Raw genomic sequence first — 22169 nt, forward strand, 5'->3', positions numbered from 1 at the left:
CCCCAAAGATTGTATGTATATGTATGGTATAAGCAAAGTCCTATATTTCTCCAAAACCACCCGTATCAGACTTTTACACCCAAGCTTTCCTAATTAAACTTGCAGTTTGCTACGTACATTGTACAAGAGCGGTTGTACAGGAGTCCAGGAGCTATCAACTTCAGCCTAAATGATTTTAAACAATTTTGTAAGGAATTTATTATCATGTTTATGATTATGTTATGTGTATTTGAAAATGATACAAACAGCTCCAATTTTAAGTGGTATTTATCATTTCAATTGCTGTCTAGTGTTTGATTGAGTTTGAGGTTTTCGCCACGTATATCACTAACTCATCAATACCAAGACGGGAGACACCAGAAATGGACTTCACACATTAAATCCATGTTGGGAATCGAACCTGGGTGTGCAGCTTGACGAGCAAAGACTTGAACCACATACCTACCCCATCGCCCCTGCTATCGAGTACTGCTAGAAGTATGTACTTTGATATTTAAACGTTCGTAAAAAATCAGGAGGATGTGAACTCACGGAAACAATTTTGAATGTTAGTTTTGAAAATCAGAAACTTACAATAAACGTTTTCTATACGTATGATGTATGATGATGCAGTTGTGGAGAGACGTATGAAGTACGTCTGCGGTAATGTGCATGTTTCTTCTCCAAGATAGGTTAAGGTGAGAAAATGTGTACCTGTATGATAAATGGAAGGAAATGAAGTGAATGATATCGACCAAAATATGAACAAGTACTGAGACAGAAATATCTGTTGACAATGCTGTGAGGTTATTAGCTGGTGTTTCTAACAATCGGAGACAGACTCGTGATGCCACCTCAGTTGAGTGAGAACCCCTATCAGAAGACGTTGTGTGTTGAAAATGTGAACTAGCATACTTACCTGGTACGGGAGGTGACCGTTCTCAGCATCGGTTCTCCCAGGGTGAGGCCTTGCCATTGCACCTTGGTTTGGCTGACCCCTGCGATCACCGCCAAATAGGGGTGACTCGAGTACGTAATTTATAAGTGTGGGGGTTTGCGTGCGCGCTAACCCTTTTATAATTTCAATTGAAAAACAGAACAGTCCAGAAACCTTGTCTTTGTAGAATGTATTTCGGGAATAACTTATAAAGGTTAATCTCCTCATGAAAGTAGCGTTGGATTTCGGCTAGTTTTCACACATTTCTCGGATGTGTGACTATCCAGTGTAGTAGTGAGATTGTATAATATTTGTATTCATTTAATAATCCCCAAAGATTGTATGTATATGTATGGTATAAGCAAAGTCCTATATTTCTCCAAAACCACCCGTATCAGACTTTTACACCCAAGCTTTCCTAATTAAACTTGCAGTTTGCTACGTACATTGTACAAGAGCGGTTGTACAGGAGTCCAGGAGCTATCAACTTCAGCCTAAATGATTTTAAACAATTTTGTAAGGAATTTATTATCATGTTTATGATTATGTTATGTGTATTTGAAAATGATACAAACAGCTCCAATTTTAAGTGGTATTTATCATTTCAATTGCTGTCTAGTGTTTGATTGAGTTTGAGGTTTTCGCCACGTATATCACTAACTCATCAATACCAAGACGGGAGACACCAGAAATGGACTTCACACATTAAATCCATGTTGGGAATCGAACCTGGGTGTGCAGCTTGACGAGCAAAGACTTGAACCACATACCTACCCCATCGCCCCTGCTATCGAGTACTGCTAGAAGTATGTACTTTGATATTTAAACGTTCGTAAAAAATCAGGAGGATGTGAACTCACGGAAACAATTTTGAATGTTAGTTTTGAAAATCAGAAACTTACAATAAACGTTTTCTATACGTATGATGTATGATGATGCAGTTGTGGAGAGACGTATGAAGTACGTCTGCGGTAATGTGCATGTTTCTTCTCCAAGATAGGTTAAGGTGAGAAAATGTGTACCTGTATGATAAATGGAAGGAAATGAAGTGAATGATATCGACCAAAATATGAACAAGTACTGAGACAGAAATGTCTGTTGACAATGCTGTGAGGTTATTAGCTGGTGTTTCTAACAATCGGAGACAGACTCGTGATGCCACCTCAGTTGAGTGAGAACCCCTATCAGAAGACGTTGTGTGTTGAAAATGTGAACTAGCATACTTACCTGGTACGGGAGGTGACCGTTCTCAGCATCGGTTCTCCCAGGGTGAGGCCTTGCCATTGCACCTTGGTTTGGCTGACCCCTGCGATCACCGCCAAATAGGGGTGACTCGAGTACGTAATTTATAAGTGTGGGGGTTTGCGTGCGCGCTAACCCCTTAATAATTTCAATTGAAAAACAGAACAGTCCAGAAACCTTGTCTTTGTAGAATGTATTTCGGGAATAACTTATAAAGGTTAATCTCCTCATGAAAGTAGCGTTGGATTTCGGCTAGTTTTCACACATTTCTCGGATGTGTGACTATCCAGTGTAGTAGTGAGATTGTATAATATTTGTATTCATTTAATAATCCCCAAAGATTGTATGTATATGTATGGTATAAGCAAAGTCCTATATTTCTCCAAAACCACCCGTATCAGACTTTTACACCCAAGCTTTCCTAATTAAACTTGCAGTTTGCTACGTACATTGTACAAGAGCGGTTGTACAGGAGTCCAGGAGCTATCAACTTCAGCCTAAATGATTTTAAACAATTTTGTAAGGAATTTATTATCATGTTTATGATTATGTTATGTGTATTTGAAAATGATACAAACAGCTCCAATTTTAAGTGGTATTTATCATTTCAATTGCTGTCTAGTGTTTGATTGAGTTTGAGGTTTTCGCCACGTATATCACTAACTCATCAATACCAAGACGGGAGACACCAGAAATGGACTTCACACATTAAATCCATGTTGGGAATCGAACCTGGGTGTGCAGCTTGACGAGCAAAGACTTGAATCACATACCTACCCCATCGCCCCTGCTATCGAGTACTGCTAGAAGTATGTACTTTGATATTTAAACGTTCGTAAAAAATCAGGAGGATGTGAACTCACGGAAACAATTTTGAATGTTAGTTTTGAAAATCAGAAACTTACAATAAACGTTTTCTATACGTATGATGTATGATGATGCAGTTGTGGAGAGACGTATGAAGTACGTCTGCGGTAATGTGCATGTTTCTTCTCCAAGATAGGTTAAGGTGAGAAAATGTGTACCTGTATGATAAATGGAAGGAAATGAAGTGAATGATATCGACCAAAATATGAACAAGTACTGAGACAGATATATCTGTTGACAATGCTGTGAGGTTATAAGCTGGTGTTTCTAACAATCGGAGACAGACTCGTGATGCCACCTCAGTTGAGTGAGAACCCCTATCAGAAGACGTTGTGTGTTGAAAATGTGAACTAGCATACTTACCTGGTACTGGAGGTGACCTTCTCAGCATCGGTTCTCCCAGGGTGAGGCCTTGCCATTGCACCTTGGTTTGGCTGACCCCTGCGATCACCGCCAAATAGGGGTGACTCGAGTACGTAATTTATAAGTGTTGGGGTTTGCGTGCGCGCTAACCCCTTTATAATTTCAATTGAAAAACAGAACAGTCCAGAAACCTTGTCTTTGTAGAATGTATTTCGGGAATAACTTATAAAGGTTAATCTCCTCATGAAAGTAGCGTTGGATTTCGGCTAGTTTTCACACATTTCTCGGATGTGTGACTATCCAGTGTAGTAGTGAGATTGTATAATATTTGTATTCATTTAATAATCCCCAAAGATTGTATGTATATGTATGGTATAAGCAAAGTCCTATATTTCTCCAAAACCACCCGTATCAGACTTTTACACCCAAGCTTTCCTAATTAAACTTGCAGTTTGCTACGTACATTGTACAAGAGCGGTTGTACAGGAGTCCAGGAGCTATCAACTTCAGCCTAAATGATTTTAAACAATTTTGTAAGGAATTTATTATCATGTTTATGATTATGTTATGTGTATTTGAAAATGATACAAACAGCTCCAATTTTAAGTGGTATTTATCATTTCAATTGCTGTCTAGTGTTTGATTGAGTTTGAGGTTTTCGCCACGTATATCACTAACTCATCAATACCAAGACGGGAGACACCAGAAATGGACTTCACACATTAAATCCATGTTGGGAATCGAACCTGGGTGTGCAGCTTGACGAGCAAAGACTTGAACCACATACCTACCCCATCGCCCCTGCTATCGAGTACTGCTAGAAGTATGTACTTTGATATTTAAACGTTCGTAAAAAATCAGGAGGGTGTGAACTCACGGAAACAATTTTGAATGTTAGTTTTGAAAATCAGAAACTTACAATAAACGTTTTCTATACGTATGATGTATGATGATGCAGTTGTGGAGAGACGTATGAAGTACGTCTGCGGTAATGTGCATGTTTCTTCTCCAAGATAGGTTAAGGTGAGAAAATGTGTACCTGTATGATAAATGGAAGGAAATGAAGTGAATGATATCGACCAAAATATGAACAAGTACTGAGACAGAAATATCTGTTGACAATGCTGTGAGGTTATAAGCTGGTGTTTCTAACAATCGGAGACAGACTCGTGATGCCACCTCAGTTGAGTGAGAACCCCTATCAGAAGACGTTGTGTGTTGAAAATGTGAACTAGCATACTTACCTGGTACTGGAGGTGACCTTCTCAGCATCGGTTCTCCCAGGGTGAGGCCTTGCCATTGCACCTTGGTTTGGCTGACCCCTGCGATCACCGCCAAATAGGGGTGACTCGAGTACGTAATTTATAAGTGTTGGGGTTTGCGTGCGCGCTAACCCCTTTATAATTTCAATTGAAAAACAGAACAGTCCAGAAACCTTGTCTTTGTAGAATGTATTTCGGGAATAACTTATAAAGGTTAATCTCCTCATGAAAGTAGCGTTGGATTTCGGCTAGTTTTCACACATTTCTCGGATGTGTGACTATCCAGTGTAGTAGTGAGATTGTATAATATTTGTATTCATTTAATAATCCCCAAAGATTGTATGTATATGTATGGTATAAGCAAAGTCCTATATTTCTCCAAAACCACCCGTATCAGACTTTTACACCCAAGCTTTCCTAATTAAACTTGCAGTTTGCTACGTACATTGTACAAGAGCGGTTGTACAGGAGTCCAGGAGCTATCAACTTCAGCCTAAATGATTTTAAACAATTTTGTAAGGAATTTATTATCATGTTTATGATTATGTTATGTGTATTTGAAAATGATACAAACAGCTCCAATTTTAAGTGGTATTTATCATTTCAATTGCTGTCTAGTGTTTGATTGAGTTTGAGGTTTTCGCCACGTATATCACTAACTCATCAATACCAAGACGGGAGACACCAGAAATGGACTTCACACATTAAATCCATGTTGGGAATCGAACCTGGGTGTGCAGCTTGACGAGCAAAGACTTGAACCACATACCTACCCCATCGCCCCTGCTATCGAGTACTGCTAGAAGTATGTACTTTGATATTTAAACGTTCGTAAAAAATCAGGAGGATGTGAACTCACGGAAACAATTTTGAATGTTAGTTTTGAAAATCAGAAACTTACAATAAACGTTTTCTATACGTATGATGTATGATGATGCAGTTGTGGAGAGACGTATGAAGTACGTCTGCGGTAATGTGCATGTTTCTTCTCCAAGATAGGTTAAGGTGAGAAAATGTGTACCTGTATGATAAATGGAAGGAAATGAAGTGAATGATATCGACCAAAATATGAACAAGTACTGAGACAGAAATATCTGTTGACAATGCTGTGAGGTTATAAGCTGGTGTTTCTAACAATCGGAGACAGACTCGTGATGCCACCTCAGTTGAGTGAGAACCCCTATCAGAAGACGTTGTGTGTTGAAAATGTGAACTAGCATACTTACCTGGTACGGGAGGTGACCTTCTCAGCATCGGTTCTCCCAGGGTGAGGCCTTGCCATTGCACCTTGGTTTGGCTGACCCCTGCGATCACCGCCAAATAGGGGTGACTCGAGTACGTAATTTATAAGTGTTGGGGTTTGCGTGCGCGCTAACCCCTTTATAATTTCAATTGAAAAACAGAACAGTCCAGAAACCTTGTCTTTGTAGAATGTATTTCGGGAATAACTTATAAAGGTTAATCTCCTCATGAAAGTAGCGTTGGATTTCGGCTAGTTTTCACACATTTCTCGGATGTGTTACTATCCAGTGTAGTAGTGAGATTGTATAATATTTGTATTCATTTAATAATCCCCAAAGATTGTATGTATATGTATGGTATAAGCAAAGTCCTATATTTCTCCAAAACCACCCGTATCAGACTTTTACACCCAAGCTTTCCTAATTAAACTTGCAGTTTGCTACGTACATTGTACAAGAGCGGTTGTACAGGAGTCCAGGAGCTATCAACTTCAGCCTAAATGATTTTAAACAATTTTGTAAGGAATTTATTATCATGTTTATGATTATGTTATGTGTATTTGAAAATGATACAAACAGCTCCAATTTTAAGTGGTATTTATCATTTCAATTGCTGTCTAGTGTTTGATTGAGTTTGAGGTTTTCGCCACGTATATCACTAACTCATCAATACCAAGACGGGAGACACCAGAAATGGACTTCACACATTAAATCCATGTTGGGAATCGAACCTGGGTGTGCAGCTTGACGAGCAAAGACTTGAACCACATACCTACCCCATCGCCCCTGCTATCGAGTACTGCTAGAAGTATGTACTTTGATATTTAAACGTTCGTAAAAAATCAGGAGGATGTGAACTCACGGAAACAATTTTGAATGTTAGTTTTGAAAATCAGAAACTTACAATAAACGTTTTCTATACGTATGATGTATGATGATGCAGTTGTGGAGAGACGTATGAAGTACGTCTGCGGTAATGTGCATGTTTCTTCTCCAAGATAGGTTAAGGTGAGAAAATGTGTACCTGTGTGATAAATGGAAGGAAATGAAGTGAATGATATCGACCAAAATATGAACAAGTACTGAGACAGAAATATCTGTTGACAATGCTGTGAGGTTATTAGCTGGTGTTTCTAACAATCGGAGATAGACTCGTGATGCCACCTCAGTTGAGTGAGAACCCCTATCAGAAGACGTTGTGTGTTGAAAATGTGAACTAGCATACTTACCTGGTACGGGAGGTGACCGTTCTCAGCTTCGGTTCTCCCAGGGTGAGGCCTTGCCATTGCACCTTGGTTTGGCTGACCCCTGCGATCACCGCCAAATAGGGGTGACTCGAGTACGTAATTTATAAGTGTGGGGGTTTGCGTGCGCGCTAACCCCTTCATAGTTTCAATTGAAAAACAGAACAGTCCAGAAACCTTGTCTTTGTAGAATGTATTTCGGGAATAACTTATAAAGGTTAATCTCCTCATGAAAGTAGCGTTGGATTTCGGCTAGTTTTCACACATTTCTCGGATGTGTGACTATCCAGTGTAGTAGTGAGATTGTATAATATTTGTATTCATTTAATAATCCCCAAAGATTGTATGTATATGTATGGTATAAGCAAAGTCCTATATTTCTCTAAAACCACCCGTATCAGACTTTTACACCCAAGCTTTCCTAATTAAACTTGCAGTTTGCTACGTACATTGTACAAGAGCGGTTGTACAGGAGTCCAGGAGCTATCAACTTCAGCCTAAATGATTTTAAACAATTTTGTCAGGAATTTATTATCATGTTTATGATTATGTTATGTGTATTTGAAAATGATACACACAGCTCCAATTTTAAGTGGTATTTATCATTTCAATTGCTGTCTAGTGTTTCATTGAGTTTGAGGTTTTCGCCACGTATATCACTAACTCATCAATACCAAGACGGGAGACACCAGAAATGGACTTCACACATTAAATCCATGTTGGGAATCGAACCTGGGTGTGCAGCTTGACGAGCAAAGACTTGAACCACATCCCTACCCCATCGCCCCTGCTATCGAGTACTGCTAGAAGTATGTACTTTGATATTTAAACGTTCGTAAAAAATCAGGAGGGTGTGAACTCACGGAAACAATTTTGAATGTTAGTTTTGAAAATCAGAAACTTACAATAAACGTTTTCTATACGTATGATGTATGATGATGCAGTTGTGGAGAGACGTATGAAGTACGTCTGCGGTAATGTGCATGTTTCTTCTCCAAGATAGGTTAAGGTGAAAAAATGTGTACCTGTATGATAAATGGAAGGAAATGAAGTGAATGATATCGACCAAAATATGAACAAGTACTGAGACAGAAATATCTGTTGACAATGCTGTGAGGTTATAAGCTGGTGTTTCTAACAATCGGAGACAGACTCGTGATGCCACCTCAGTTGAGTGAGAACCCCTATCAGAAGACGTTGTGTGTTGAAAATGTGAACTAGCATACTTACCTGGTACTGGAGGTGACCTTCTCAGCATCGGTTCTCCCAGGGTGAGGCCTTGCCATTGCACCTTGGTTTGGCTGACCCCTGCGATCACCGCCAAATAGGGGTGACTCGAGTACGTAATTTATAAGTGTGGGGGTTTGCGTGCGCGCTAACCCCTTTATAATTTCAATTGAAAAACAGAACAGTCCAGAAACCTTGTCTTTGTAGAATGTATTTCGGGAATAACTTATAAAGGTTAATCTCCTCATGAAAGTAGCGTTGGATTTCGGCTAGTTTTCACACATTTCTCGGATGTGTGACTATCCAGTGTAGTAGTGAGATTGTATAATATTTGTATTCATTTAATAATCCCCAAAGATTGTATGTATATGTATGGTATAAGCAAAGTCCTATATTTCTCCAAAACCACCCGTATCAGACTTTTACACCCAAGCTTTCCTAATTAAACTTGCAGTTTGCTACGTACATTGTACAAGAGCGGTTGTACAGGAGTCCAGGAGCTATCAACTTCAGCCTAAATGATTTTAAACAATTTTGTAAGGAATTTATTATCATGTTTATGATTATGTTATGTGTATTTGAAAATGATACAAACAGCTCCAATTTTAAGTGGTATTTATCATTTCAATTGCTGTCTAGTGTTTGATTGAGTTTGAGGTTTTCGCCACGTATATCACTAACTCATCAATACCAAGACGGGAGACACCAGAAATGGACTTCACACATTAAATCCATGTTGGGAATCGAACCTGGGTGTGCAGCTTGACGAGCAAAGACTTGAACCACATACCTACCCCATCGCCCCTGCTATCGAGTACTGCTAGAAGTATGTACTTTGATATTTAAACGTTCGTAAAAAATCAGGAGGGTGTGAACTCACGGAAACAATTTTGAATGTTAGTTTTGAAAATCAGAAACTTACAATAAACGTTTTCTATACGTATGATGTATGATGATGCAGTTGTGGAGAGACGTATGAAGTACGTCTGCGGTAATGTGCATGTTTCTTCTCCAAGATAGGTTAAGGTGAGAAAATGTGTACCTGTATGATAAATGGAAGGAAATGAAGTGAATGATATCGACCAAAATATGAACAAGTACTGAGACAGAAATATCTGTTGACAATGCTGTGAGGTTATAAGCTGGTGTTTCTAACAATCGGAGACAGACTCGTGATGCCACCTCAGTTGAGTGAGAACCCCTATCAGAAGACGTTGTGTGTTGAAAATGTGAACTAGCATACTTACCTGGTACTGGAGGTGACCTTCTCAGCATCGGTTCTCCCAGGGTGAGGCCTTGCCATTGCACCTTGGTTTGGCTGACCCCTGCGATCACCGCCAAATAGGGGTGACTCGAGTACGTAATTTATAAGTGTTGGGGTTTGCGTGCGCGCTAACCCCTTTATAATTTCAATTGAAAAACAGAACAGTCCAGAAACCTTGTCTTTGTAGAATGTATTTCGGGAATAACTTATAAAGGTTAATCTCCTCATGAAAGTAGCGTTGGATTTCGGCTAGTTTTCACACATTTCTCGGATGTGTGACTATCCAGTGTAGTAGTGAGATTGTATAATATTTGTATTCATTTAATAATCCCCAAAGATTGTATGTATATGTATGGTATAAGCAAAGTCCTATATTTCTCCAAAACCACCCGTATCAGACTTTTACACCCAAGCTTTCCTAATTAAACTTGCAGTTTGCTACGTACATTGTACAAGAGCGGTTGTACAGGAGTCCAGGAGCTATCAACTTCAGCCTAAATGATTTTAAACAATTTTGTAAGGAATTTATTATCATGTTTATGATTATGTTATGTGTATTTGAAAATGATACAAACAGCTCCAATTTTAAGTGGTATTTATCATTTCAATTGCTGTCTAGTGTTTGATTGAGTTTGAGGTTTTCGCCACGTATATCACTAACTCATCAATACCAAGACGGGAGACACCAGAAATGGACTTCACACATTAAATCCATGTTGGGAATCGAACCTGGGTGTGCAGCTTGACGAGCAAAGACTTGAACCACATACCTACCCCATCGCCCCTGCTATCGAGTACTGCTAGAAGTATGTACTTTGATATTTAAACGTTCGTAAAAAATCAGGAGGGTGTGAACTCACGGAAACAATTTTGAATGTTAGTTTTGAAAATCAGAAACTTACAATAAACGTTTTCTATACGTATGATGTATGATGATGCAGTTGTGGAGAGACGTATGAAGTACGTCTGCGGTAATGTGCATGTTTCTTCTCCAAGATAGGTTAAGGTGAGAAAATGTGTACCTGTATGATAAATGGAAGGAAATGAAGTGAATGATATCGACCAAAATATGAACAAGTACTGAGACAGAAATATCTGTTGACAATGCTGTGAGGTTATAAGCTGGTGTTTCTAACAATCGGAGACAGACTCGTGATGCCACCTCAGTTGAGTGAGAACCCCTATCAGAAGACGTTGTGTGTTGAAAATGTGAACTAGCATACTTACCTGGTACGGGAGGTGACCTTCTCAGCATCGGTTCTCCCAGGGTGAGGCCTTGCCATTGCACCTTGGTTTGGCTGACCCCTGCGATCACCGCCAAATAGGGGTGACTCGAGTACGTAATTTATAAGTGTTGGGGTTTGCGTGCGCGCTAACCCCTTTATAATTTCAATTGAAAAACAGAACAGTCCAGAAACCTTGTCTTTGTAGAATGTATTTCGGGAATAACTTATAAAGGTTAATCTCCTCATGAAAGTAGCGTTGGATTTCGGCTAGTTTTCACACATTTCTCGGATGTGTGACTATCCAGTGTAGTAGTGAGATTGTATAATATTTGTATTCATTTAATAATCCCCAAAGATTGTATGTATATGTATGGTATAAGCAAAGTCCTATATTTCTCCAAAACCACCCGTATCAGACTTTTACACCCAAGCTTTCCTAATTAAACTTGCAGTTTGCTACGTACATTGTACAAGAGCGGTTGTACAGGAGTCCAGGAGCTATCAACTTCAGCCTAAATGATTTTAAACAATTTTGTAAGGAATTTATTATCATGTTTATGATTATGTTATGTGTATTTGAAAATGATACAAACAGCTCCAATTTTAAGTGGTATTTATCATTTCAATTGCTGTCTAGTGTTTGATTGAGTTTGAGGTTTTCGCCACGTATATCACTAACTCATCAATACCAAGACGGGAGACACCAGAAATGGACTTCACACATTAAATCCATGTTGGGAATCGAACCTGGGTGTGCAGCTTGACGAGCAAAGACTTGAATCACATACCTACCCCATCGCCCCTGCTATCGAGTACTGCTAGAAGTATGTACTTTGATATTTAAACGTTCGTAAAAAATCAGGAGGATGTGAACTCACGGAAACAATTTTGAATGTTAGTTTTGAAAATCAGAAACTTACAATAAACGTTTTCTATACGTATGATGTATGATGATGCAGTTGTGGAGAGACGTATGAAGTACGTCTGCGGTAATGTGCATGTTTCTTCTCCAAGATAGGTTAAGGTGAGAAAATGTGTACCTGTGTGATAAATGGAAGGAAATGAAGTGAATGATATCGACCAAAATATGAACAAGTACTGAGACAGAAATATCTGTTGACAATGCTGTGAGGTTATTAGCTGGTGTTTCTAACAATCGGAGATAGACTCGTGATGCCACCTCAGTTGAGTGAGAACCCCTATCAGAAGACGTTGTGTGTTGAAAATGTGAACTAGCATACTTACCTGGTACGGGAGGTGACCGTTCTCAGCTTCGGTTCTCCCAGGGTGAGGCCTTGCCATTGCACCTTGGTTTGGCTGACCCCTGCGATCACCGCCAAATAGGGGTGACTCGAGTACGTAATTTATAAGTGTGGGGGTTTGCGTGCGCGCTAACCCCTTCATAGTTTCAATTGAAAAACAGAACAGTCCAGAAACCTTGTCTTTGTAGAATGTATTTCGGGAATAACTTATAAAGGTTAATCTCCTCATGAAAGTAGCGTTGGATTTCGGCTAGTTTTCACACATTTCTCGGATGTGTGACTATCCAGTGTAGTAGTGAGATTGTATAATATTTGTATTCATTTAATAATCCCCAAAGATTGTATGTATATGTATGGTATAAGCAAAGTCCTATATTTCTCTAAAACCACCCGTATCAGACTTTTACACCCAAGCTTTCCTAATTAAACTTGCAGTTTGCTACGTACATTGTACAAGAGCGGTTGTACAGGAGTCCAGGAGCTATCAACTTCAGCCTAAATGATTTTAAACAATTTTGTCAGGAATTTATTATCATGTTTATGATTATGTTATGTGTATTTGAAAATGATACACACAGCTCCAATTTTAAGTGGTATTTATCATTTCAATTGCTGTCTAGTGTTTCATTGAGTTTGAGGTTTTCGCCACGTATATCACTAACTCATCAATACCAAGACGGGAGACACCAGAAATGGACTTCACACATTAAATCCATGTTGGGAATCGAACCTGGGTGTGCAGCTTGACGAGCAAAGACTTGAACCACATCCCTACCCCATCGCCCCTGCTATCGAGTACTGCTAGAAGTATGTACTTTGATATTTAAACGTTCGTAAAAAATCAGGAGGGTGTGAACTCACGGAAACAATTTTGAATGTTAGTTTTGAAAATCAGAAACTTACAATAAACGTTTTCTATACGTATGATGTATGATGATGCAGTTGTGGAGAGACGTATGAAGTACGTCTGCGGTAATGTGCATGTTTCTTCTCCAAGATAGGTTAAGGTGAGAAAATGTGTACCTGTATGATAAATGGAAGGAAATGAAGTGAATGATATCGACCAAAATATGAACAAGTACTGAGACAGAAATATCTGTTGACAATGCTGTGAGGTTATAAGCTGGTGTTTCTAACAATCGGAGATAGACTCGTGATGCCACCTCAGTTGAGTGAGAACCCCTATCAGAAGACGTTGTGTGTTGAAAATGTGAACTAGCATACTTACCTGGTACGGGAGGTGACCGTTCTCAGCATCGGTTCTCCCAGGGTGAGGCCTTGCCATTGCACCTTGGTTTGGCTGACCCCTGCGATCACCGCCAAATAGGGGTGACTCGAGTACGTAATTTATAAGTGTGGGGGTTTGCGTGCGCGCTAACCCCTTTAAAACATCAATTGAAAAACAGAACAGTCCAGAAACCTTGTCTTTGTAGAATGTATTTCGGGAATAACGTATAAAGGTTAATCTCCTCATGAAAGTAGCGTTGGATTTCGGCTAGTTTTCACACATTTCTCGGATGTGTGACTATCCAGTGTAGTAGTGAGATTGTATAATATTTGTATTCATTTAATAATCCCCAAAGATTGTATGTATATGTATGGTATAAGCAAAGTCCTATATTTCTCCAAAACCACCCGTATCAGACTTTTACACCCAAGCTTTCCTAATTAAACTTGCAGTTTGCTACGTACATTGTACAAGAGCGGTTGTACAGGAGTCCAGGAGCTATCAACTTCAGCCTAAATGATTTTAAACAATTTTGTCAGGAATTTATTATCATGTTTATGATTATGTTATGTGTATTTGAAAATGATACAAACAGCTCCAATTTTAAGTGGTATTTATCATTTCAATTGCTGTCTAGTGTTTGATTGAGTTTGAGGTTTTCGCCACGTATATCACTAACTCATCAATACCAAGACGGGAGACACCAGAAATGGACTTCACACATTAAATCCATGTTGGGAATCGAACCTGGGTGTGCAGCTTGACGAGCAAAGACTTGAACCACATACCTACCCCATCGCCCCTGCTATCGAGTACTGCTAGAAGTATGTACTTTGATATTTAAACGTTCGTAAAAAATCAGGAGGATGTGAACTCACGGAAACAATTTTGAATGTTAGTTTTGAAAATCAGAAACTTACAATAAACGTTTTCTATACGTATGATGTATGATGATGCAGTTGTGGAGAGACGTATGAAGTAGGTCTGCGGTAATGTGCATGTTTCTTCTCCAAGATAGGTTAAGGTGAGAAAATGTGTACCTGTGTGATAAATGGAAGGAAATGAAGTGAATGATATCGACCAAAATATGAACAAGTACTGAGACAGAAATATCTGTTGACAATGCTGTGAGGTTATTAGCTGGTGTTTCTAACAATCGGAGATAGACTCGTGATGCCACCTCAGTTGAGTGAGAACCCCTATCAGAAGACGTTGTGTGTTGAAAATGTGAACTAGCATACTTACCTGGTACGGGAGGTGACCGTTCTCAGCTTCGGTTCTCCCAGGGTGAGGCCTTGCCATTGCACCTTGGTTTGGCTGACCCCTGCGATCACCGCCAAATAGGGGTGACTCGAGTACGTAATTTATAAGTGTGGGGGTTTGCGTGCGCGCTAACCCCTTCATAGTTTCAATTGAAAAACAGAACAGTCCAGAAACCTTGTCTTTGTAGAATGTATTTCGGGAATAACGTATAAAGGTTAATCTCCTCATGAAAGTAGCGTTGGATTTCGGCTAGTTTTCACACATTTCTCGGATGTGTGACTATCCAGTGTAGTAGTGAGATTGTATAATATTTGTATTCATTTAATAATCCCCAAAGATTGTATGTATATGTATGGTATAAGCAAAGTCCCATATTTCTCTACAACCACCCGTATCAGACTTTTACACCCAAGCTTTCCTAATTAAACTTGCAGTTTCCTACGTAGATTGTATACGAGCGGTTGTACAGGAGTCCGGGAGCTATCAACTTCAGCGTAAATGATTTTAAACAATTTTGTAAGGAATTTATTATTATGTGGATGATTATGTTATGTGTATTTGAAAATGATACAAACAGCTCCAATTTTAAGTGGTATTTATCATTTCAATTGCTGTCTAGTGTTTGATTGAGTTTGAGGTTTTCGCCACGTATATCACTATATACGTGCGCGCTAACCCCTTTATAATTGCAATTGAAAAACAGAACAGTCCAGAAACCTTCTCTGTGTAGAATGTATTTCTGGGGGAACTTATAAAGGTTAATCTCCTCATGAAAGTAGCGTTGGATTTAAGCCAGTTTTGTGTGAATATCCAGTGTATTAGTGAAACATTGTATAAATATAGTATAAACATAAATATTGCTCCAATAACCACTCTTATGAGACTTTACACACAAGTTTTCTTACGTTTAAATTTGCAGTTTGCTACGTACATTGTATAAGAGTGGTTATATATGAGTCCTAAAGCTATCAACTTTATCCGGAGAGATTTCAAACAATTTTGTAAGGAATTTGTGTGTGGATGATTATGTTGTTTATGTTTGAAAATAAAGTAGAGTATTTATCGACTATTGCGCCGACTACTTGTATTTTTTCTGTATGGTCGTACAGCGTTGGCGTTGAACTGGATCACGTGATGCACCCGAAGCCATGCGACGTGAGTCAACCACATGTCTGAAAATCGAAACAACATATTACTACACCCCACCCCACCCCCCACCCCACAACTCTCTCTCTCTCTCTTCGAAGACCCGGGTTCGATATTCCCTACAAGGGTGCAATGTGTGAAGCCCGTTCCTGCCCACCCCCCACCCCCCTTGCCTTGATAAACGCGGACTACAAACATACTCGCACTTGCAGCTCTCTTGGAATGTTAGAGTTACCATGGCAGCGCGGTGTAACTACTTTGCATTGTTCCATTTCCTCAATACCGTGAACAGCTGTGGCTTCTTCTAGATACTGCATGAATACTTTTATATCCACAGTGTCAATACTGCAAGCTATATATCGGGCAGTCAATACTTTATATACTCCCAGCAGACTGTTTAATCCGGGCAGTCAATAAATGACTGTACTCCCCGTCAGTCGTGTTATCTGTCTCAAAGCCACTATGTACCTCGCTTGGAATCTTCAGGCTGGTGATCGGCAACTGCAGATTTAATGGAAATTCAGCTGAGTTTTATCTGGTAAGATAAGTTATATTATCTTAGCACGGTGAGGAAATGTTCATTAATGTCGCGACAACACATGAATAATAACTGGGGTAAATTGTGCCGCTTGATAAGAACATTCTCCTGCTCCTGGCGATGTATGTAACGGGATCGTTCTGTTTGACCATTTCGTTGATATCCTGTAGTCACCTGTTGCTTGCGTACTTTCTGTACGGAGTTTCGTGTCTTGCCCTTGCTCTGATCTGCTGGTTCGAATTTGACCACTGGTCGATCAAGGTATTCAATATGGACGGTTAACCACACCCAACTCAATATTACCTGAAGGTGTACATGTACGGCGAATTGAGCGAATATCTCAGGTAAGATACATGTGGAGCTAACCTTGGGGTTTCGGATTCATGGGAGGCATGTTTTACAATGTTTTAACGCTCAAAAGCCGATAATGCATTCAATCCAAAAAAATCAATACTATTCAAGCTTTTGTAACCCACCTGTGATGTGCCTAAACTTATGGCACGAAATCGAATAAAATACATTACTTTAACGTCGACAGATGTATTTCCTAATTGAAATGTAGTTTAGAGTTTTTAGAATATCGCAATAAAGTGCATGTATATATTGTATTAACTTCGTCAATGACTTTTAAAGACCATAACGAGTTAAGTATTGTTCCTGTAGCCTCTTGCAAACGCTTGAAGGAAGCTAGACAAGAATCAGTTCGTGCATGTAATTACATATACAATTACTCGGTATACTTTGACTTCTGTCGAGTAGTATAGTATATGGTAAGATCGTCCTCATGCATTGCGTTCCATTTCATTGATTTTATGTCCAAGTGTATAATGTTATTCTGATTCGTCAAACGAGATAAGAAAATCCCAGACATAAACCATGTCGTGTGGGTTAACGTAAATATGATGTGAAATAGTCTCTTGGATGTAGGGTGTAGTTGTGCAAGTTCCGCTGGGGTAGCCTGGTAGTTGAAGTGTTCAATAGTTACGGCGACCCGGGTTCGATTGCCTACATGGTACAGTGTGTACCCCACCGTGATATTGCTGGAATATTGCCGAAAGCGGTGTAAAACTACACTCATTCACTAGTTATCGCAAGCCACGCCAGTTCTGGTGTTTTTGTTGTGATACTGCTGAAGTATTTATTAAAGTGACGTAAACGATGCTCACTCGTAACTTAATTTGCTGGGATATTCCTAAATTGATGTGAATTAAGATATGTCAGAGAAGGGTTTAGTACCATGAACATCGATCAGTAGGGAACCGATGACATGTGTTAGCCAAGTCAGCGAGACTGGGATCCGTTTCACTCTCATAACCGTAAGATCTTGTAACTTTTCTCGTAGCACTTGTACCTGTATACTGTAACATAGGAGGTGCAAATGTTACGAGAAAAGTTACGAGATCTTAGGCTTACGAGAGTTTTGTGAAACGGGACCCTGGACACCCGGTCCCGGCAGTCGCCTCTTGAGAAGGAGAACCATTGGTTGCTGAAGACCAGTTTTAGGCCGGATCTTCACGGGTAGCGAAGTGATTCCTTTACGTCACCCAACACAATCTCATCTAGTTCTGCAATCGAATTTAAGGTTCAAGCATCACCGAACGACATTTTCACCCGAAATATACTTCTCAACATAACTTTGATATTACAGTTCAACTGCAAGTCATATAGGTTAAAACGTTACCATGACGTCAGACTGTTGCTGTGTAGCGTGGCACTCACTGGTCATTCAGGACGTGTATTTATCAAGTCAAAGTGGCTCATCAGAACATCATGGTGCTGAGAAGATAAAATGCGTCAAAATGGCTTGAGTGCGTCAAAAAGCTTGAGTTCGAATCTGGCAAAGGTTATTCCAGTGTACTCGTGAAGATCCGGGTTAGAATTTTTTTGATCGTCAGTAACCCTGGCTTGTTTTCAGAGGCGGCTAACGGAATCGTGTGGTCAGGCTCGTTGACGTTGTAGATACGCCATATTATCCCATTTGTAGATCAATGCTCATGCTGTCGATCTCTGGATTGTAGTACAAAGGTTCAGACTCGATTATCCACAGACCGCCTCCATGTAGCTTAAATTTTGCTGAGTGCGGCGTTAACCTAGACTTACAATGCCTAGAAACAAAAGGTTCTGGAGATTTCTCCAGTGTGGAATCGGATGTTCTTTAACTTCTTTTGAGTAGTATGAGCTTTTTCAGTCATGACTCAGAACTTTAATCAGAAGGGCACGAGATGTATGTCGGTCACACAGTAAGGGAGGAGATCTCGATACAGTTATGTAAGGCCAGGTGCTGATAAGGAATTATGTCTTCATAAACATATGGCTCTCGCACTTTGCCCTCCCTTGAAAACGTTCTTTGCAATGCTCACAGACAAGATGGCGACGGGTGTCGTTCTCTCATGGCTCGGGTGCATGGTTTTGACGGTTGCTGCTCTACATCCGGGTACGTCGAAGTTACTTCGTTTGGATGTAATTGTGTGGATATATATGTACCTATGTGATTTATGGATAGTTGACGTTTGCGGCGTCCTGAAATAGAGATTATGCATTCAGCTTAATAGCTTTACATTGAACTCACTACGGCTATAAACCAGATAACTGAGAAATAAGCCTCTTGTGTTCAGTCGTGTGCGTGCAGCATAGCACCAGATACACGTGCATCAAGGTGTCTTTTACACGTGCATCATGGTGTCTATCACACCTTTCTTATGGTTCGGTAGTGAGTGGAAGTTGAGGTCTGCAAGTCCACTGTAGGTCTGTGATGGTAATTGTCTTACCTGTATTGCACGTTAAATGTTACTTTGACCTATATTTGCCCCAAATCTGCAAAATCTATCTCACAAATACACACACGTTCAAAACTATTAAGCATTTCACAAATTACGAATGACGAATATCAAAGAGGTATGCTGAGATTTATATAGGCCTCTGGAAGTGTAACTTAAATCTCTACGATTCACCAAACATTCCTTGAGTCCACGTGACACATGTGAATGCATGTGTCTCCTTGAAGCGGAAACCCAGTTGGAGAATGGTGGTAGCTCCTTCCATTGATGAGCATCACGTCTACTGCTGGAACGATCGGGACTCCTAACTACCCGCCCTGTGCTTCCATACTCTTGCTTTCAATATACCGAACTTGCCTTGGCGTATACCATTCCTTTACCTCCGAAGTCCGATCCTATAAAAGAATCCAGTATACCGACTATATACTTCCACTTTACTGATCCTATTTATATATTCCATATACCCACCGTGTACTCCCAATTTGCCGACTTTACACGGTTTATATACTATACTTCCAAATACCGGTTCTCTGCGTGGACAGTTTGGTGCCGACTCGATTGTTGACAGACGGAGGACTTGTAGTTGGAAATGTTGCTGAGTGTGGTGCACCAAACAATAATCAAATCCAATTGTGCTTGTACTCCCCGTAATCTTCCCACTGACGATGAACCTCCGTGAAATAGTGGTTAGATCGGAAGGTCGCAGGTTCGATACACGGCCGCGCCATACCAAGACGACGTCAAACTGTGGTACTTTCGGACCCTACCAGGCGTTAATAGGTGCAATAAGGACTAGTCGGCCTGCAGTCAATATAATGTGTCTGAGTAAGGTATTCATACTTAACTGAGGCATGATATCTCGGTGAGCTAGCACTGTAAACCAGTCTGGGCTACTTCACCTCTCGCTTACAGTGGTTTATGTGCGTCAGACAACAAACAACCGCTGAACCGCAACCACACCTGTCTACCGAGATGGTGGACGTCAATGGCAAACACAACCACACCTGTCTACCGAGATGACGGTGGACGTCAGGGGCAAACACAACCACACCTGTCTACCTAGATGATGGTGGACGTCAATGGCAAACACAAGCACACCTGTCTATCTAGATGACGGTGGACGTCAGTGGCAAACAGAACCACACTTTTGGTTCTAGGTTGAATCGAGATTTTCTTGAACTGGAACCTGTTACAAAAACCGGCACGCATTTCAACGGAAAGATTACATCAGGCAGACCACTTGACTAAATGTTCGATTCTGCTGAAACTGTGTCGAACCTAACGAGGGGTGTGTCTTCCGAAAATACAATAAGCATTTGGGAATTGTCATTGTATTAAGTACATTGCCCTTCCCACTTGTATTCCCATTGCAGTTCCTATGGCATGTGAACCTCTCGCCTTAGTTGGTCCAATCAGTCAGTCAGATTACCATAATCATGTTTATTGATCATCTATTTACTATATTGGATTTGATACATTATGATGTTTGCAATTTCATTTCACAGACGACATCGCATATGTCCAGACAGAGTTGTCTCCTTCTGGTCTCGAGATCCAGGCGACAGATGGCACTGTGTTCATTGAGGCAGTTGGCAGTAGGGTTCGCGGGGTCCTCAAATGTTCAGTGTCACATGACAAAGATGCCGTGACGAAGCTGTTGGGCAATCAAAATGTCGTCACGAAAACAATTGGTGAGATCTTTTGACCGAACTTCAATCAAACATTATACAAGAACATAATGACATCCTTCGTGTTATTGCACAATATTTACATACCATTTACTAGTGTCTTAGTGTCTAGTTGCCTTAGATAGCCAAGAGCAAACTGGTCGTTCAAGTGCGCTAAGGTGTTCATCCTTCACGTCAAAAATCCAGGTAAAATTCATCCACATAAAAATGTAAGTTGAGACCATTCAGCTTCTCTCCTGACTTTAAAAGTCAGATGACCATCATATCCATCACTCTATCTTCAGGTTCAAAATTAAGTATTTACAAACTGTCATCATTTGGCAAGAATATTTCACAGGGCAGCGTCGTACACATGGCGTGGGGATTAAACCGTTACCACGTGATATCATGCTAGCGGGCTTCAAATAAGTGTTCACTCTTTGTTGCTTATCGTCACACTCAGCGTTATTCCAGATACATGGTGGCGGTGTGTTAGTAAACGAGTCTACCATACAGTCCAGTGATTAACTTCCTGAGCACTGATCTACGCAATTTGGATACGTATCAGCCAAATCACCAATACTGGCCACCACATCCCGTTAGTCTGTGATCAGTTCAAACCCGAATTTTCATGGGTAGGCTTCAAATGGAAGGATAGCTAAACACCCAACTTGATGAACAGATCAGTATATGGTCTGCCGTTAAGAAAACTACTACCTCGTCTTTAAAAGTTTCGAAGAGACACCCGTAAGGGTCTGGGTAAGAATTAATCTTCAGTAACCCATGATGTAATAAGAGGCTACTAACAACTTTGGGTGGTCACGCTCGTTGACTTGGCTGACACACGTCTTCGGTTCCCTAAGGTATAGCTCATGCTGTTGATTACTGGATTGTCTGATTCAGACATGATTATTTACAGATCGCCTCCATATACCAGTAAGTTTGCTGAGGGTCTCGTAAAACTAAATTCACTCACTCTTTTAGGAGAGTCAAAAGTTAAAGATGTGGTGAGTCTCTGTGAACAGCGTCACCAGTTCTCATACCGAGTTGTCGCCCCTGCCGCTCTACCGCCTCAACCATTCGCCCCCGAGAAGACCGCTCAGCCCGCGGGGTCAGGCAGCAGCCTCCTCATCGTCCCCGGGACCAAGTGGTGTGGGGAGGGGAACGTCGCCAACAGTTACGACGACTTGGGTTAGTTTCGTCGGCCTTATTTTCCTCGTTGAATATCCTATATGGTTGGGATTACTTGTTATTAAATGAGGTACCTGGGGAAATCTGCACATGCTTCATTTAGGGCTTTAGCATTGCTGGGAGGGAGAGACAGTAGGGTAATGAAGAAAGTCTCAGGGCTCCATTTCATTATATTATTTTTTTTTCACTATGAACGTTTTTTTCAGTAAAATATGTTCATTTCACAGACCAGCTGTTAGTCTAGC

General features: G+C 40.3%; 1 protein-coding gene and 12 non-coding genes across 16 annotated transcripts in view; all 13 read left to right on the top strand.

Annotated features, from left to right (window-relative positions):
- The window catches only part of LOC137281126 (uncharacterized), a 53979-nt gene that overhangs the window by 30747 nt on the left and 1063 nt on the right, over nt 1-22169 (top strand). Inside the window, exons 1-4 of one of the 4 annotated variants that reach the window (XM_067812266.1) lie at nt 15948-16289; nt 18652-18723; nt 20572-20757; nt 21718-21924. In XM_067812266.1, the coding sequence (XP_067668367.1) occupies nt 18657-18723; nt 20572-20757; nt 21718-21924 (460 nt within the window). In that variant the 5' untranslated portion in view covers nt 15948-16289; nt 18652-18656. Of the gene's footprint in view, nt 1-15947; nt 16290-16447; nt 16634-18552; nt 18724-20571; nt 20758-21717; nt 21925-22169 lie in introns of those variants that run through there. The other 3 variants (XM_067812272.1, XM_067812269.1, XM_067812258.1) reach the window with 3 other exon arrangements.
- On the top strand, nt 891-1054 carry LOC137258912 (U1 spliceosomal RNA). The gene has a single exon (XR_010954669.1). It is a non-coding gene; the product is annotated as a U1 spliceosomal RNA (small nuclear RNA).
- LOC137258830 (U1 spliceosomal RNA) lies at nt 2136-2299 on the top strand. The gene has a single exon (XR_010954652.1). It is a non-coding gene; the product is annotated as a U1 spliceosomal RNA (small nuclear RNA).
- LOC137258971 (U1 spliceosomal RNA) lies at nt 3381-3543 on the top strand. Its single transcript, XR_010954679.1, has one exon. It is a non-coding gene; the product is annotated as a U1 spliceosomal RNA (small nuclear RNA).
- Nucleotides 4625-4787, top strand: LOC137258976 (U1 spliceosomal RNA). Its single transcript, XR_010954682.1, has one exon. It is a non-coding gene; the product is annotated as a U1 spliceosomal RNA (small nuclear RNA).
- On the top strand, nt 5869-6031 carry LOC137258944 (U1 spliceosomal RNA). The gene has a single exon (XR_010954675.1). It is a non-coding gene; the product is annotated as a U1 spliceosomal RNA (small nuclear RNA).
- On the top strand, nt 7113-7276 carry LOC137258848 (U1 spliceosomal RNA). Its single transcript, XR_010954655.1, has one exon. It is a non-coding gene; the product is annotated as a U1 spliceosomal RNA (small nuclear RNA).
- LOC137258957 (U1 spliceosomal RNA) lies at nt 8358-8520 on the top strand. Its single transcript, XR_010954677.1, has one exon. It is a non-coding gene; the product is annotated as a U1 spliceosomal RNA (small nuclear RNA).
- Nucleotides 9602-9764, top strand: LOC137258982 (U1 spliceosomal RNA). Its single transcript, XR_010954683.1, has one exon. It is a non-coding gene; the product is annotated as a U1 spliceosomal RNA (small nuclear RNA).
- Nucleotides 10846-11008, top strand: LOC137258951 (U1 spliceosomal RNA). The gene has a single exon (XR_010954676.1). It is a non-coding gene; the product is annotated as a U1 spliceosomal RNA (small nuclear RNA).
- Nucleotides 12090-12253, top strand: LOC137258856 (U1 spliceosomal RNA). Its single transcript, XR_010954656.1, has one exon. It is a non-coding gene; the product is annotated as a U1 spliceosomal RNA (small nuclear RNA).
- On the top strand, nt 13335-13498 carry LOC137258836 (U1 spliceosomal RNA). The gene has a single exon (XR_010954653.1). It is a non-coding gene; the product is annotated as a U1 spliceosomal RNA (small nuclear RNA).
- Nucleotides 14580-14743, top strand: LOC137258862 (U1 spliceosomal RNA). The gene has a single exon (XR_010954658.1). It is a non-coding gene; the product is annotated as a U1 spliceosomal RNA (small nuclear RNA).

Source organism: Haliotis asinina, chromosome 1 (assembly GCF_037392515.1).
Source record: "Haliotis asinina isolate JCU_RB_2024 chromosome 1, JCU_Hal_asi_v2, whole genome shotgun sequence".
Classification (NCBI taxonomy): domain Eukaryota; kingdom Metazoa; phylum Mollusca; class Gastropoda; order Lepetellida; family Haliotidae; genus Haliotis; species Haliotis asinina.